The sequence below is a fragment of the Canis lupus genome, chromosome 24 (genome assembly GCF_003254725.2).
Source record: "Canis lupus dingo isolate Sandy chromosome 24, ASM325472v2, whole genome shotgun sequence".
Taxonomy (NCBI): Eukaryota; Metazoa; Chordata; class Mammalia; order Carnivora; family Canidae; genus Canis; species Canis lupus.
In genome coordinates this window covers 36,528,045-36,546,281 of record NC_064266.1, presented here as the reverse complement: position 1 = coordinate 36,546,281, position 18,237 = coordinate 36,528,045, and the positions used below count along the sequence as shown (strand labels likewise).

At 44.2% G+C, this 18,237-nt stretch overlaps 1 protein-coding gene across 1 annotated transcript; it reads right to left on the bottom strand.

Annotated features, from left to right (window-relative positions):
* Positions 1 to 1,041: 1,041 nt before the first annotated feature.
* On the bottom strand, positions 1,042 to 18,016 carry RNF114 (ring finger protein 114). Its single transcript, XM_025470379.3, has 6 exons — positions 17,817 to 18,016; positions 13,065 to 13,215; positions 10,761 to 10,867; positions 10,284 to 10,398; positions 4,345 to 4,452; positions 1,042 to 2,912 (listed from the first exon to the last, which is right to left on the bottom strand). The coding sequence occupies exons 1-6, from the start codon at positions 17,954 to 17,956 to the stop codon at positions 2,847 to 2,849; spliced, it is 687 nt and encodes a 228-aa protein (XP_025326164.1). The 5' UTR covers positions 17,957 to 18,016; the 3' UTR covers positions 1,042 to 2,846.
* Positions 18,017 to 18,237: the final 221 nt, after the last annotated feature.

The following is an 18,237-nucleotide window of genomic DNA, read 5'->3' as shown; positions in this document are numbered from 1 at the left end:
TGGGTGGCTCAGCAGTTGAGTGTCTGCCTTCAGCTCAGGGTGTAATCCTGGGTTCGGGAATCGAGTTCACACTGGGCTCCCTGTGAGGAGCCTGCTTCTCTCTGTGCCTGTATCTCTGCCTGTGTCTCTAATGAATAAACAAACAAAATCTTAAAAAAAAAAAAAAAAGTTCCTATGTTCAATTTGGTCAAAAACCTTTTATAATTTGGGACACCTGGGTGGCTCAGCGGTTGAGCGCCTCCCTTCAGCCCAGGGTGTGATCCTGGAGTTCCAGGATCGAGTCCCACATCAGGCTCTCTGCATGGAGCCTGCTTCTCCCTCTGCCTGTGTCTCTGCCTCTCTCTCTGTCTCTCATGAATAAATAAAATCTTAAAAAAAAAATTTTATAATTTCCTTATTGAAAAAATGAAACGACCTCCTTCTATATTCAGGCATATATGCTATTTAATAAGCACCTTTTATGTGCCAGCACTGTGCTAGGCACACATTAATCAACTATATAATTATAAACCGATAAGTAAAGTATTAATAAATGGTAGCTATTTAATATATAGTAAATACTTCCCCCTTTATAAAGAAATTAGAAGCCAGAAAATGATTTCCATTTTACTGTAGGGAACAGGCTGAGAAAGGGAAAGTATTTGCCAGATGTCCCACAGCCACTGGCACAGTGCAGAACTAAAGCATTCCATGACCTCGAATCTTAATGCACAAAACCCTTTACTACATCTCAGGGCTGCTGCTCAATCTTCAGAATGGAGCTGAAACCATGTGTCTAAATAAAGCCTTACATTATGGAGCCTGGTTGTTTCTCACCTCACCGGAGCTCCCAGCTGTGAGAAGGGAGGTTTGTGTTCATTTTCCAGAGAGGACAAGCTTGGTGAGGCCCAGCTGGTGAAGTGTCAGAACTGAGATCAGAGCCAGATGGGACTCATGACAGACAAGAACTTCTCCTTATAAAGAGCAACAATCTTCTGGAGTCTCACAGGCCCAGATTTTAGCAAAAAGTGGTTAATGAAAACAGGCATTACAGCTTGCAAATCAGATAAATTATGAAATTTATTTATATTTCACCATTTAAAAGCCAGAACATAACAAATTTCACTTTCTGGAAAGTCTTCTTATTAGAAATACATGAAGTGCACTTAATACAAGGAATTCAGTTTCTTGGTACCACCAGAGAAATGGACACACACTCACCCGTTCCCTCAAATGAAGGCTTTGTCAAATTTCCCTCCAAACTTAGACCTCTCCATTCAGGGAGGTCTGAGTTAACTTTTTCCAGAAATTACAGTGAAGACACGGACCTTAACATTTGGGCCCTCCCAAGCAACATCACATTAGAAAAAATTCTTTTGCCCCCAAAGGGCCCCGTCTTTGCTGGTTACTAGGCATCTGCAGCCCCTACTGGCAGAGGGAGAGGCCCACGACAGCAGTACACACAGGCCCAAAGCTCTCTGCCACTTGCAACCTCAGCCACTGACCAGAAAAACTTGCCATGGTCAGTATAGAGAGGTCTGACACACAAAAAAAATGAACCTAAATCCACATGCCTTTTGGTCAATCAGAGGTTCTGCTCCTACAGATTAGACTGACAGGTCTTAGCCTTGTATTTATTAGTATTTGCAAAACATGGTGAACTTCAAGTTTTTTGAGCTATTATCAAAGCAAGCTTCCAGTAGACAGTTTCCAACAACAAGTGCCCACAAGAGACGTATTTGCCTTCTGAACAGTGTTGTCTTGTCAAAAAGAGCAGGCTGTGATACTAGATTTCCTATAACCTCTGCTTTAGAGAGCAAGTTTTCATGTGGAAACCAGTTTCATAAGGAAACCATTTGTGATAGAAAAGCAATAGTCAGTTTAATCTAAGTTACCAAATTAAAAAAAAAAAAAAACAAACTACAGTATCCACCGGAGCCCCTAAACCCCCTCCTTCTTATTCATTTGAGGACTCCTCATGCTGAAAGGACAAGAACGTAAGCAGGCTCCGAAAGAGAAAGGTAAACGTGACCCAGTCATTTGAAAATACTGCATTAGTTTAAAAATCAAAACCAAAAAACTATGGCCCTCACACTGCTCTTAGCTGACTGACCCTCCTCCCCACTTATGGATAAATGGAGTTTAACTTTCCTAACCTAGAAAACACTTATTCTCACTAAAAATATATGGTTACACCTTATCCTAAAAAGGCACCATGCAGGCATTTAAGATTGAACCAGTTAATTCTACGGGTGTGCAGGAGTGGCAGGAAAATATCACTAATCAAAACTTCCAGCATCAGATCATGCTAAACCCAGAACATTCACCCCAACAGGCCTTTTGAAATGTTTCCCAGGAGGTAAACTCGTTTTTGGCAGCTGCTGCTAAGGACCGACTAACAAGAACTTACACCACACAGAAGGAGCTCCATCAGTGATCAGACACGCTACTGCCAGAGGTCACACACCTCAGGGACAAGGAGAGGAGATGCTGGTCTCATTTGTGCTATTCATGACCTAGAAAAGGTCCTGGCTGGCTCAGAGGACCTGAGAGATGAACACTAAATGAGAGGAACAAGTGTGAAACAGGGACAGGTAGAGAAGCTGGCGTCTCCTCCAGGAGAGGAAGATGCAGCTCCAGGAAGTAGCTGAGGAGCAAGACCAGACATGTAACAAAATTAACGGTAGGGAAGACCCCAAGGAAAGGACGGCTCTGACTTAGAGACCTCTTTCCCTGTTAGAAGTGAGCCTATCCTAACACCACAGCTCACTTCCAGGTCTGTTGTACATTTAAGGTATATGAGTCACATGTTTCACGCCTAACACACAATGGAAGGTCTGGAACATGAGACGGACAGCAGAGACTGTTCACTGATCGATGATGGAGCGCTGCAACACCTGATTCATCATGTCCTCTTCATCAACATCGTAATCCTATGGGCGAAACACAGACACTAGGCCTCAGCACCGGGTACAGGGCAGACTCACATTCAGCAGGAGAAGTGGGATGGGCTCTGTAGAGGACAGCCCAGGACTGATCCCAGCTCCAGTCTGCAAGGCCAGCCACGTAACTGTGGGCAAACTGCTTGACCTCTCTGTGCCCTTGCTGTCTCATCCTGACCATGAACATACTGATGGCTCCCTCAGGCACAGACCTTGAGGACCAGAGGGCACCTGCATGGAGCAAGGCACAGACCAAGTGCTCGAATGGGAGTACACTGGAGTGAAACTTGCCTTTTTAATTCAATGAGGCCAAGTTATCCACTTGGTAGAACCTGGGAATCTTATGCCTCTTCACAGCATTAACAAAAAGGACAGCTATTTTGAAGTCTAAATCTCAGACACTCTCTTAGACTAAGAATAAATATTCTTATGACAACTTAGGAAAGACTCAAGCTTTCCTTCTCAGGTCCTGAAATACAGCCATTAAGACTGAATACTACTCTGAAATCCTCATGACATATATTTATAAACAAACAAATGGTTTACTTTGAGTAATTGGCCAAATTAATCTATTACTACTATGCCAAGACAACAAAACCGCTCAGCTCTGGGGATCCCTGGGTGGCTCAATGGTTTGGTGCCTGCCTTCGGCCCAGAGCATGATCCTGGAGTCCCGGGATCAAGTCCCACATCGGGCTCCCTGTATGGAGCCTGCTTCTCCTTCTGTCTGTGTCTCTGCCTCTCTGTGTCTCTCATGAATAAATAAATAAATGTCTTTAAAAAAAAAAAAAAAAAAAAAAAAAACCCTGCTCAGCTCTAGGGAGAGGCTACAAACCAGATGAACACTTCTGGTGAGTGGAGGTGTCTTGTTGGACTTGAAGTACTTTAAGAAATGTGATACTTCCTATGAAATTCTACCTTTCCAGTTTCTTGGGGTTGAGCTAGGTGGAGGAGACTGGCACTACTGTGCTTGTATCTCCATATAGTAACGATCAGCTGGAGCTGATGGCAACATAGCATGTATCGGATACTGCCTAGCTTTCAAATCCTCATGACCACTGCCATTACTTGCCAGGTCCCCATGGGCATCTGAGCTTCAGGATCCTAAGCCAGGTTCTGTAATAGGTAAAAACTACACATACCAAAAGAAAGTGGGAAGAATTTTCGGGAAAAAACCCAGGGAGCAAGCTTTCACTATGTTTCATTGCAAATGACTGGCCAGTTTGCTTTCATAAATACCACACAACAAAGGCTCTGGCCACTCACTGGGCTCCCGAGTATAGACCACACAGCTGCTGTTCCTGGGAGCCCATCATATCAGTGACAAACTCAACAATGAGACCCATAGTTCTCTAGGCAAGAGAAGGGAGGTCCTTGTGCTGTACCCCCAGGGGAAGGATCAGGGCCCAGGCTCCAGACTCACCACAAAAGTATCATAAGAAAATTGGTGCCGGCGCTGGATGTGCTCTATGAAGTTGGCGCTGCGGTAGTTGGGGTCTCCCCAGGGCATCGAGGCACATATTGGGCAAACCTTTCAACAAAGAAGCACAGTCTTAGACACCTGACATTTGAGCTGACATTAGCCCTCTGTGGCCTGTATCTGGCCTCCTTTCTTCCAGGGCAGTCTTCCTAACACACCCGTGGCCTGGCCATTCCTTCAAATGCACATTAGTATCCTAGAAAATAGTGTCAGCCTCCTACTCAGGTCAATGACACTGAGAATGCAAAAAAGCTTTGGCTATGATACCACCCTTTTCTGATACCCTACTGTGACCAGGACGTGTATCAGCCCAATAAGGGCCTAAACCCAGCACACAAAATAATCCAAAAACACAAAGAAAATCAAGGAAATGACAAATGAACCATATCCTGAAGAAGTAAAACACAGCCTCCTGTGCTACTTTTATAAAGTCAACGCTCAGATGAGAGGGCTAAGGCTGAAAACCCCTCACATAAGTTGATCTGGGCTCTGACGATTGGGAGGTATTTGGAATGACAAAAAGAACATGAAAGGGTGCTTTAGCAGGCAGGCAGTTGCACAGAGAAGCCAGGCGGCAGCAATAGAGGCCAACAGCCAGGCGATCGGTCTGGCTAGAATGCAAAATTCAGAGGTGGAAAGAAGAGCTGGGCCAGGGGAAGCAGCAGGCCTAAGTGGTGGCGTGGAGATAGAACCCCACCCATTTACAAGTAAGATAGGATGACAAAAGTGAGTGGCAAGAGGTCAATCTGAAATGGTGTAAGACTCCTTGGTGGAAGGAGCTGGGCTGGTGCTGGAATGTGGGTCAGGTCCAGAGACGGAGAAGTGGCTTCCAATGGGAAGGGCTGAAACATTAACGGTTACGGAATATATAGATGGAAAGGGAACAGAACAGAGGGCCAACAGCTGATGGAAGAGAGGCTTCAACAGACACAGAACAACCAGAGGAATTTCAGGAAGCCAAAAGAGGAAAGAAAAGAGAAAATTGGGTTGCAATACCAGAAACCGCAGAATACTCTAGCACTATCAAATTTATGAGTGCACTTAGCCTTTAACCAAATTAACACACATCTAAGACTGTACTTTATTAAAAAACACAAGCAAAGATGTGTTAAAAATTTATGGCTGCATTTTAAAACTTACCATGCAAATTAATTTCAAACCTACAGAAAAGCAGATAGCACGTTGATGATCCATCCTTCATCCCCAACACCTAGATTTTAGTTTGGCATACTTATTTCCGGAAAAAAATCAGACATTTTAAAGTAAGACACACTATCTCACCTGTAACTGTTTCACTAGTCCTCAAAACAGGAACTTTCCTTTATGTATCCCATACCATAATCCCACCTGTCAACAATTCTTTAGAAGCATTTAATACCCAATCCTCACTCAAATTTCCTGATACAGTCTAAAACTGACCTCAGTGTTCATTAATAAGGGACCAATTAAACTGCAGCACAGACAGGTAACAGAAAACTGTGACGCTCATTAAAAAAGCAGATCTACATGTACAGATGTGGGGGTAGATGTTAAAAACACTGATTCAGTGTGTAGAATGTGCTGTTATTTGCATAAAAAGGGGAAAATAAAAATAAAAAAAAAATAAAAAAAATTTTAAAAAAGGGGAAAATACAGGAATCTCCCAAGAACATCTGGAAACTACAGATGTCTTTGAATTACACGAGTTTCCATTTTTCCACACACAGCTGAGCACTACTGACCTGCCAATGAGCATAAAAGAGAACCATTTCTGATGTTTTGGAGAGAAAATTGGTTTAGGAGCTAGGACACTGGTTCCAGTACCAGCTCTGCTGCTAAATAGCTCTATAATGTGACCAATCCACTTAACTTGGATGGCACAAAAATTTCTTCCTTCACTCCCGTCTAAGAAGTGCAGGGCAGGATGGTGATAGGAAATGAATTTCAGTCTCTATCACTTTACTTCATTAACATCCATTATCGTTTTCATAATTACTAACATAGTTAAGCTTATCTGGCGAAATTTAAAATGGAAAATGCATAGTGAGGGCAGGTGGGTGGTGTTTGTACCTTTCTGCACTTGCTCTTTCAATGAGTAATCAGTTTTTGTTGTTAAAGATTTTTATTTTTATATTTAATTTTTTATATTTAATTTATATTTTATTTTTAAAGTATTTATTTATGAGACACAGAGAAAGAGAGACAGAGACACAGGCAGAGGGAGAAGCAGGCTCCTCACAGGGAGCCTGATGTGGGACTTAATCCCTGGACCTCGGGATCACACCCTGAGCCGAAGGCAGATGCTCAACTGCTGAGCCACCTAGGTGCCTCTGAGTAATCAGTTATTAAGAACCACAACTAAAACATCTTGAAGAAATGGCTAAAACCTTGGCTATGGGTATTTTTTGTTTTTGTTTCTGTTTTTTACGGAACGTAACTCTTATCTTGCCTACTGAAGCCAAAGAACATGTACTATGAAGTTTCTGGAACCACAGAAAAGTAACAGGTTCAATGACCACTTCAGGTTAGCATCTGCCTACAGAAATTTCAAAAGTCGTTTCTGTAACAAAGATATAAATGTTAGATGAAGATTAGTATCAAACGGTGAGGCTACTTTTGAGTGAGAATAATCAATTCTTTCTGAGTGATCTCAGGAAAGGCTGGCAGGCCAGAGAGGCACTTTTTACACCATGAACTGACTACATATGAAGAAGATATATTTAAAAAATTGTACAGAAGTGGGGCGCCTGGGTGGCTCAGTCAAAAGTATCTGCCTTTGGCTTGAGTCATGATCCCAGGGTCCTGGATCCAGCCCTACATTGGCTCCCTGATCCGCAAGGAGTCTTGCTTCTCCCTCTGCCTCTGCCCCTCCCCCTGCTAGTGCTTGCTCGCTAATTAATAAATAAAAGGCTTAAGAGAATTGCAGGGGGCACCCCCGGTGGCACAGCGGTTTAGCGCCGCCTGCAGCCTAGGGTCTGATCCTGGAGACCCAGGATCGAGTCCCGAGTCGGGCTTCCTGCATGGAGCCCGCTTCTCCCTCTGCCTGTGTCTCTGCCTCTCTCTCTCTCTGAATAAATAAAAAAAAAAAAAAAGAAAGAAAGAAAGAAAATTACAGGGATGCTTGGGTGGCTCAGTGGTTGGGTGCCTGCCTTAGGCTCAGGGTGTGATCCCGGAGTACCTGGGATCGAGTCCCGCTATCAGGCTCCCTGCATGGAGCCTGCTTCTCCCTCTATGTCTCTGCCTCTTTCTCCCCCTGTGTCTCTCATGAATAAATAAATAAAATCTAAAAAAAAAAAAAAAATTGCAATGGTTCAGAAAGCAAGGACTCAAGAAGCCAGCTGGGACCATGGAGAACATGATGTCATCAGGGGTGGAAGCTGAATCTGGAGGGAATAAAGGGTTTGAAGAGACAGCAGCAGCAGCTGGAAAATGACAAGCTTGAGGGAAAAGATCAACTAAACACTAGAGAGCACAGATTGAATATTCCTCCCACTAAGGAGCCAGGGAAGATGGGCATATCTAAGGAAAACAAGGGCGAGGCATCGGTAGAGGGCAAAGCTGAGGTGAGAGGAGTGAAGACACAGGATAGGGCAAGCCACAGGAGCAGGGAAGTCTTACTTTGTGCTAGGCCCTAAGTTCAGTCCTCTCTATGGGTCTGAGGACACACGTAAGAGTCAGACTTGGAAAGCATCCTTCTCCTGAGTACAAAATGGAATGATAAGGACAAGGAAGAAGGGCTGCAAATTCAAGTGCTCACAGTGACCAGATTAGTAAGACACAAGAGCAAAGGAGAATGAGTATAAACCCATCCCATCTAGGTGGGCAGCAACTACTCTAGGCCAGCTGGCTCTTGCCTGAACTCCCAGTTTCTCAAATGTAGAGCATCAAGACTGAGAAATCTTCGGATTTTTAAAGATTAAAAAGGAAGTTAAAATGTGTACAGGTCAGATGTATCCCACAGACTGCCAGTCTGTAACCTCAGAGGTAGATCAGAGAGCAATGGAGACAGAAGGAGGAAGAAAGGAATTCACACCTGATATTCCGAAGTAAGTTAAAAGCAGGATTTAGTGTTACCTGTGGAAAGGTTGAGAACAGTTCATGCTCCGAATTTAATGCAAACAGTGCTCAGAACAGCCATCAGAGAGTGTGTGTGCCTAGCAGCAATAGGGCCTGGCTGAAAATGACCCACAATGAGCTAAACTGGCCAAGTTCCCCAGTGAGAGGAGTTGGGAAAAGCAAACCAGAGGGAATTTATCTGTCAAATCTGTCACAGCACAACAGTAAGAGCTCAGGGAGCTCAGTGTAAAAAGTGGCTGTATTAACCGGAATGTGGGCTTGGTAAGGAGTTCAATAAAGTCAAGAGAAGATCTAGGGTATTCTCAAACAGGCCACCTGTATCTTAAAATTTGCAGCAAAAGAAAAATAAAGAATGCCACCAGACCTAATCCAATTAACAAAAGCTCATGCAAATACTAAAGTCTATGCACCACCTTTTAAGCCAAGGGAGCTGACGTTTGCCTATAAATCTAGGTATACAGTCAAGAGAGCAGCCTAAAATAAATGGAAAAACTGAAAACTATGGAGGAGGTTGTATCAAGATCTAGCCTGTCAATGACATTAAGAGGGAAGGGGGCGCCTGGCTGGCTTAGTCAGTGGTGTGTGTGACTCTTGATCTTGGGGTTGTTCAGTTTAAGCCCTATGATGAACATAGGGCTTACTTGGGGAAAAAAAAAAAAAAAAAAAAGAGGAAAGGGTAATACTGCAGACATAGACCACATTAAAACAAAACCACATGCCAGTCTTGATACTTAAACTCAGAAGACTGATAAGCACTTTCTTAATCATTTCATACATTCTCTTTCCCCACAACTACAGACAAACTAGGGAAATGGTAGCTTTGCAGAGGACAAACTTTGTGGACACCAAGGGATCCAAGTTAACATAACCAATGACAGGGGCAACAGACATCCCATGACCCCTGATGTGGCACCCGGAGCACACATCGCTCATGGAACTTCTCCACCTCTAATGATGAAGAATCAGACACACCCAAATTGAAGGACATCTGACAAAACAACTGGCCTGTCCTCTTTATGTTAAAGTAATGAATGGCGAAGAAAGGCCGAGGGAGGGATCCCTGGGTGGCGCAGCGGTTTGGCGCCTGCCTTTGGCCCAGGGCACGATCCTGGAGACCCAGGATCGAATCCCACGTCAGGCTCCCGGTGCATGGAGCCTGCTTCTCCCTCTGCCTGTGTCTCTGCCTCTCTCATTCTCTCTCTCTGTGACTATCATAAATTAAAAAAAAAAAAAAAAAGAAAAGAAAAACAAAAGAAAGGCCGAGGTATAGAGACATGACAACTACATATAACACAAAGATCCAGGATTTGGGGGGAAGATATTGCAATGAAGGATATTCCAATATTAAAATTTCAAGGTATTCCACGCCCCCCCCCCCTTTTTTTTTTTTTAAGTAATCTCTATGACCAATGCAGGGCTCAAACTCACGATTAGGAGTCCAAGATTAGGAGTCACATTCTATACTGACTGAGCCAGCCAGGCACCCCCTAAAATTGTTAAAATTTAAACACGTATTCTGTATTAAATATTAGATTCTGTCAATGTTACACTTCCTGAGTGTGACAAACACAAAAAATAAGATTTTTTTTTTACATGATTTTTTAAGAAAATGTTCTTGCTCTTAGGAGATACATGCTGAAGTATACAGGAGCAAAAAGTCATAGTACCTGCAATTTATCACTGCAACTTATCACTGCAAAAAATATGTACATATAGAGTATCATGAAGCAAATATGGTAAAATGTTATCATCTGTGAATCCAGGTGAAGGATACACAGGAGATCAGTGTATATAAAAGAAAATTTACAAAGTCCAGGTCATCTTACCACAGACTTGGTGTCCGTGCTGTGGCATAACTTGCAGTGCTCCACTAGTCCTTCCTGATCAAAGTTCTTCTCAGGACAGTAAGGGCAAGGAAAGGTGTAGCGATTGGGGACATTCCTGGAAGATGAAAGGCAGGAAAACAGAAGAAACCTGAGTACTTTTCCACATTTCGACTACTGTACTCCCCCAAAAAAGGAGCAAAGTGCAATGTGTTATGACAGGGATTCTGACAATCACTTCAGAATGAGATCAAATGTTGAAAATAATAGAGCTAATACTTGAAGTGAGCATCAGAGTCCTCCACACAACCCCCCACCCCACCCCACCCCTAACACAAAAACTGACATCAGCTGTAGCCAGAATAACAATTATACCTCTACTTCCCCAAACTCCTACAACTAAACCCTTCAACATGCAAAGTGTCCACTGTCTTCATAGCAAAGATGACCTCCACCTAAAGGAGTGTTTGAGTCATTTACCTTGGCTGAAGGGAGGCATCCTTGGTGGTGGCCTTCACACCTTCCATGATGTAATTCTGGTATTTGGAACAGGTAGCCACATGGGCCCGGATCTTGGATAGGAAGAACTTAGACAGGAAGAATCAGAGCCCACAAGTTAGTCAGTACCAACACAGTCCCAAAGCAAGGTCAAAATGAAAACCAGACCTGAACCACTCTGGCAAACAATCTCACCAGACTCCTGGCTATGCTGACAGGGCTGAAAGCAAGTTTGTTGCAGGCTTTTTGTTAATACCAAGGCTGATAATCTTATTTAACCAACCCAGGACATCTGCTTCCACTCTAAAATAACTCTCCTAGAGGTTTGCTTTTATTCAAGGTATGCTCTCTGCTCACATACTCCAAATGCAGTGAAGGTTTAAAAGTTTTCCACACAGCATTCTAACTTGCTCCTCTAGGCAGTCCGGGTGGCTTAGCGGTTTAGCACCGCCTTCAGCCCAGGGTGTGATCCTGGAGACCCAGGATGGAGTCCCAGGTTGGGCTCCCTGCATGGAGCCTGCTTCTCCCTCTGCCTGTGTCTCTGCCTCTCTCTCTCTCTCTTTCTCTCATGAATGAATAAATAAAATCTTTAAAAAAAATTTTTAAAAATAAACTAGCTCCTCATAGTAAGCCAAGAACACATTTCATTATGTGCAGCAGTAAAAAAAAAAAAAAAAAAGTAATCATTTAAATAAAAGAGATAAACACCAGTAATTCTAATTAAAGTTACAGAATGCCACATTGTGATAAATGATCTTAAAAAAAAACTGAAATCTGAATTCCATTTCCCCTATAAAATCTAGTCCTTGCAAGATGGAAAGAGAAAGAAAACCTAGAGGAGAGTGCTTCATCGCAGGTGTTCTAAAAGCAAAGGAAAAGTATAAGGAATGAAGAAAGAGAAGAGGTAAAGGGAAGATAAGACATTTTTGGAGGTATAGTAGTACACCTGGAAATATAATACAATATAATAACTAATCTTTAAAAATGGAGAAAAATCAAAAGTATACAGAATAAAACAAAAAAATCCATCATGCATGTAGTACAAGGATAAAGTAACGGGTAATTTCATTTCAATATCCTGAGTTTCAAAATGAAAGGAAACCACAAGAAAAAAAAAGAAAGCTTCATTATTTGAGCTCCAGCTTACCATAATGCTCCCTTCTGTCTTACCTCTAGCTAAAGAACTTGACTTCAAGCTGCCAACCAAAGAGCTCCCAATTAAAAGGGATAGGAAACAGCCCTATTCAGAATGATAGTCACTCTGCAGCCCTAGTGCTAAATCACTCTGAAAGAAAGAAGGTAAAGTATATCCATTCTATGGCCATCCATACTAATATGTTAGTAATGAAACGGACAGGTTGTCTAGTAAGTCATTAAGTGAAAAAAATTTTTCAAAAGTGAGAAAAAGCTCTAGAACTAGAGTATGCTCCTATTTTGTAAAATTCCTACATCTGTGTTTGTCAAAGGGCAGAAAATATTTTGCAGCCTTCTAAACCCAATCACTTTTAAACAGGTAATCTCTGGAGTGGGAAACAAGCCTACAGTATTTCATATGCTTTACGGTCTGAAATGAACAGAATCATAATTTTGAAACCTGTAAGACTGTGTGTGTGTATAGCTTGGAAAACGAGATTGTAGTTTTTCTCCTTTATAATTATAATAGATGTTGAAATACACTTGATTCTAGCATGATTATACAAAAAAGCACGGGTGCATTTCGAATGTTAGGTATTGTTTTTACAATCACATAATTTCATCCTAATCTTTATGTCATGATTCCTCCCTGTCAAGTACTAAAAAATTCAAATATTTTTTATATCTATAATGATAAAGATTGTAAAATTTCCCCTCTAGCTCACTGCAGCAGGTGACTTCCTTTTTTTTTTTTTTGTTTTTGTTTTTGCAGCAGGTAACTTCGAGATGTTTATCTTATTTTACACTTAAAAAAATTAAGAAATAGCATTCTGTCATTACATTCTAATGGAAATTACACATACTGCTTTGGAAAAGTGGCTCTTTTATAGGGAAAAAACTAGGATAATGGACTTCTATGGTTTTCAAAGCTACAATATATAATACACTAAACCAACTGTTAAAAGAACAAAGCAAAACCAATAAGGTCACTAAGATGAACCGGCACAGCCATTGCCACAGATAACTAGCATGCACACGTGCTGTAAGTCACCTAGTCATGCTCTAACTTCAGGAACAACGTGGCAACAGCTCTGCGTTTTACCCCCTCTCATTGCAGAAAGACACTGACTCTTCCATTTTACTTCCACATACATTTTTACGGCAGCCATGGCAAGAAGTCTCTGTGCTCTCAATCTGCCGCTCGAGCTCCGCGGCTCGGACGCCAGGTGCCAGAGCGCTGCGACACACCCCACAGACAGGCTTCTTCGGCTTCAGACATTCCTGCAGGCATGCAGAGCAAAAGCTAGAACAAGACATACAGAGAACCTGCGTCATGCATTGTGGAGACAAGACAACAAAAATGGATAAACTTTTAAAAAGACATCAATGAATAATGGATTATAAACATATTGCTCCCTGTTCCTGATTCAAATACTGAGTCTTCCCGTGCCAGGAAGGGGATGGGGGAGTGTCCTGCAAAGAACACACAGGTCCAACAACAGAAACAAACACAAACTATCATGATACACAGTGAAAAGGTTTTGTGGCACAGTCTTCAAACCTTAGCACCTGCCACTGAGGGATCTTGGTGGGGTTTCCTGAATCTCAGTTTCTCCTCTGTGAAATGGAGACAGTAGTAGCCACCTCTGGGATTACTGGAATGGAGTATGTTTAGCAGCCCCTCAGTACAGTGTTAAACACATATGAAATGCACCACAAATAGGAGGTGCTATATCATCAGAGGTGAATGTAAAACACTATGAGAAGACAGAGATAAGACCACCTAGTTGTGACCCAAGAAGGACAGTGCTGGTAGGACTTCAGAAGCAGCATTCACAAAACAGCCTTAAAAGAGCTCAGCTGGCAGAGGAAGGTAAAAGCATTCCAGGCACTTAGACTTAAAAATTCATGACGCACCTAAGGAAATAAAAGTCTAACATCTTTCCTCATGAATGGTAGGAACCCAGATGTTTAAAGATATCAACAAGGCCAAATCCAAGTTTTAGAAAAATAGCTGAGGTTATCATGGACAAGAGAGTTGTTGGTTTTCAAAAAATATTTTTAGGTGAGAAAAGACAGGAGCCTTGAAGTAGAAACCAAACAGATTGGCTAAGGCAAGGAATTCTTTTTTTTTTTTTTTTTTAAAGGCAAGGAATTCTAAGGGCCTGAGGCAACAGAGAATTAACTCAGGAAATGATTCAGAATGGAGTCAGTAATACTTGGGAACTTACTAAATTTGGAGAAGGAAAGTCAAAAAAGGCCAAGTTTCTATCCTGAAACCTATGCAGGGAGTGATGCTGAGATAAGGTATACAGAAAGAAAGGACAATAAAGGGATGGAAACAGCCTGGCTACATACCTGACCTGGGATTTAAGGCAAGATAACAAAACTTGCCAGGAAGAACTCAGGATGTATAATCAAAGGTAACCTATGCCATCTGACAAATTTTTACCATATCTAAGTATTTTCTTCCTCTTTGTGATAAAGCTAGATGTTAACACTGCCACACAAAATAAAACAGGCTGGGAGAAATTGAGGGGCCCTAATGATTTACCACTGAGAGCAAAGTTGAGAAAGAAACAAAATCCCTGTCTTCTTAATGCTTGTATTCCAAAGTGGAGGGGAAAAAAAAAAAGTTAGTTTCTGATAGTGATTTAAGTATAGGAAGGAAATAGGGCAGCCCTGATGGCCCAGCGGTTTGGCGCCACCTTCAGCCTGGGGTGTGATCCTGGAGACCAGGGATCGAGTCCCACGTCGTCGGGCTCCCTGTCGGGCTCCCTGCGTGGAGCTTGCTTCTCCCTCTCCATGTGTCTCCGCCTCCCTCTCTCTGTCATGAATAAATAAAATAAAATATTTTTTTAAAAAGTATAGGAAGGAAATAAAACAAGGCAAAGAGATCAGCCAAGGTGGATCATACTGAGCTTCTTTAAGGAGGCAATATTTGAGCTAAGACCTAAAACTCCGAGGAGACAGTCACACGAACTTGGACACAAAAAGTTCCACAAAGAGAGGATATACCAAGTACAAAGGGATTTCCAAAAAGCAGAAAGGAGGCCTTTGGGACCATGATATGAAGACCACTGGAAGATGTTAAGTGATTAGGCTGGACAGGTAGACAGGCTTGTGGCCATCATTTGACTTAACTATTCTCAAAGGCAGATCACAAGAAGAACCCAAGAGAGCAGAGGGTCCAGAGAAACCAATCCCAGCTGGTAGAAAAAAGCAGCTTCAAGCACACACCAGGACAATTCATTGACCAAATGTTCACGAGTCACTTTGTGCTCCAGTCATCCCCAACATGCAAGCCTGGTTTTAAAAAGTGCCTGTATCTTGGGCTGGCTTTCAGTTTCCCTTTCCTATTTCATAGGCCTTAATACAATTGAGCCTTTTAGGTGCTCCATCCTTTCTGCTACAGTGCTGTGTAAAGAGTTCCTTCTCTTGGGCTCCCAACACCTACCCCTCTCCAGCTATATTCTGCTAAACTGGAGGGACACAGTCATTCAGGGCTTAAAATAAAGTTTTATAAAAACTCAACACCCCAGCCAGCCAAAGTTACGATGCTGGTTTCTAAGCATAAAAGTTAGCAAAAATCTGCCACTAACTAGCCTGAGCAAAAAGCACTTGGCTGGAGCTAAGGGAGATTTGTGCTCCCTTCACAGAGCTGTATTCTTCTGTCTTCAATCAGCATCAAAATTGATGAACACGTGAAACTAGTGTGGTGAGTGCAGAAAGGAACCAAGTTTTGAAACCCAGTACTGCCCCTTGACCTCTGACCTAGGGAAGGTTCACGTGGCTCAAGGAAACTTCAACTTTTGCTGCTCTTCAGTTGGTAAACTGTGCTGAGTCAAGCCTCTTTATAACTATTGTGAATGAAATCCAGTGAATTAACACAAAATCAGGTAAAAGCAGTGAGGGGCTGATCCCAAGAAAAAAGGACTCAATAAAAACACTGTCTAGCCTTCACTTTAATGCTCATGAAATTTGTTTCCACCACCAATTTCTTAGTTCATTCATCCATTACCTGATCTCTCCCCCACAAACCAGTTTGATCCCTATGACCCTCCATTCCACACTGAATTTTCCCAGTAGTCTGAACATTTGTTAGTCTAATTATCACTTCACTGGCTTGTACACTTTGAGGGCAGAATCATCTTGTTTCTTACTGTGCCAAGACACTGGCACATGGTAAGCACACAAATACTTTAGTCAGTTGAATATAAGATTGGAAGATGGATGCTCAGACACTGCTGGGCAATGGGGATACAGAGAGGGGCAACACAGATAGGATCACTGCCCCTCATGATCCCTAAGTCTGGCTTTATGCAAGGAAGAAGGAAACCCCAGGAGTGAAGCAGGGAAGTAATTCGAGTAGGGATAGTGATAAGGGAGGTTAAGTTAAACTGGGACTTAAAGTCTGGAAAGGATTTGGGGTAGCTGGCAGGGGAGATGCAGGTGAGCAGGAAGAGTTCCAGGCTACCTGAACTCCAAGTGGGAACAGCCCAAAACTAGAAAAAGCTTAAGAGTACTTGAAGAAGCAAAAAGCACTCTGTGGCTGGGGAGCCCTTGCCAGGTGCCAAATTATTCTCTGGGCTGGCAAGGAGACACCTGCAGTTCATGTGGGAAGAGTTAGACAATAGTGAGCCTGACCTATGTGAGCCTCAGTTCCCTCACCTGCCATATGGCTGCCAACCCTCTTTCCCTGCAGTACTGCTGTAGGAGTAAGAATACCTGTGAGGCCCAGCAGGTGCCTATCTTGTCTACTCTCCAGTAAAGGTGTCCTAAAACCAATGCCAAGGTGATGCTGAAGATAATAAGCACTGCAGGAGACCACTGAGGAAATGCCAACCCCCCAGTGGCAAGAAGTGACCACATTTTCTACAGTCCTCTCAACTGAGGTGTTGGCGTGTCTGATGGAGCAAGGCTTAGATTCAAATCCCAAGGGGGCGCCTGAGTGGCGCAGCGGTTGAGCGCCTTGCCTTCGGCCCAGGGCGTGATCCTGGAGACCAGGGATGGAGTCCCACGTCGGGCTCCCTGCATGGAGCCTGCTTCTCCCTCTGCCTGTGTCTCTCGTGAATAAATAAAAGCTTTAAAAAAAAAAAAAAATCCCAACAACCTCGAGCACCTACCCCAGCCGAGGGTCTGTATTGGCAATTTTCACACACATCCCCTTCAGCCGTTGTGACCAGCGTATTAGCGGCATGCGGGCCAGGGAGGCTTAATTTCAAACAAAACGCAGCAAACCTCGGACACAAGCAGGAATGCTAACAATCGCTATCTGTGACTCCCAACCCCTTTCCGTTGATGGCAGCCTGGTGAGATTCTACCATCAAGACTTCCCTTTTGTTCTTTTAGTCTAGTTTTCGGCGTTTTTCCAACTTCAGTGCACATTCGAATTACTTGGCAGAACTGGACACCTGGCGCCGTATACGTACCATGTACTTCGGAAGCAACGCTCAGGCTTTCAAGGGCAACGGTGGCTCTCCGAGGGCCGATTTTATATTTTTCGAGTGAACTCCACGCCCAAAGCGGGGCCCGAAATGACGACCTCCAGAACCGAGTCACATGCTCTACCTGAAGGAGCGAGCCAGGCGCCCCACCTGATCCCCGACAGGGTGCGACTTCCACTATCGCGGGTGAGGAGTCTCACAGGCCCCCTCACAGGAGGCGCTCACCAGACGACGCGCTACTTGGAAGCGAGCAGGACCGAGAAGCGCCCCGCCGACTTCCACGCGCCTTCAGGAGCCCCGTTGGGCCCCAGGAAGAGGCCCCTCTGGCCCGGTCCTCGCGCTTTCGCGCTTTCGCGCTTCCGCTCCGAGACCCTCCCCGCCCGGGCCGCGCCCCTCCCCATTCAGGTCTCCCCCACCTCACCCCCCACCTCCGACCAGGCCCTGGCTCGCCGCTTACACGTGACCGCAGGGCACTTGCACGGGCTTCTCGTACACTTCTAAGCACACGGGACACGTGAAGCGGCCCAGCGGGTCGGACTCCGCTGCGGGCCCAGCCCGTTGCGCACAACCCTCACGCTCCTGCTGTTGCGCCGCCATCTTGCTGCCGCGCCAAGCGGCGCAACGGCGGCCGAGAAGGAGGAGCCCGAGGGGGTGGGGCCGAGGCCGCGGGCTGGCGCGCGCTCGGGGCGGGGCTTGCGCCCGCCGGGGCGGGGCTAAGGCGGGACCTTGCGCGGCGAGGGACGCTCGGGGCGGGGCTTATGGAAAGGACGCGCGGCTGGGGAGGGGCTTGTGGGGGGCCACGCCCCCTGCCCCTCCCCCTCACCACCCCCGACGGACGGGAGGGAGGGAGGGGGGGGGCGCGAGGCCGCGGGAAATCT

Excerpts from the sequence above, each read along its gene's own strand:
- RNF114 (XM_025470379.3), bottom strand. The coding sequence starts at position 17,956 with ATGGCGGCGCAACAGCAGGAGCGTGAGGGTTGTGCGCAACGGGCTGGG. Across the intron at positions 13,216-17,816 it reads CAAGTGCCCTGCGGTCACGT|CTTTTGCTCTGCATGCCTGC; the intron begins GTAAGCGGCGAG and ends GTCTTGTTCTAG. Across the intron at positions 10,399-10,760 it reads GATGCCTCCCTTCAGCCAAG|GAATGTCCCCAATCGCTACA; the intron begins GTAAATGACTCA and ends TTCATCTTCCAG.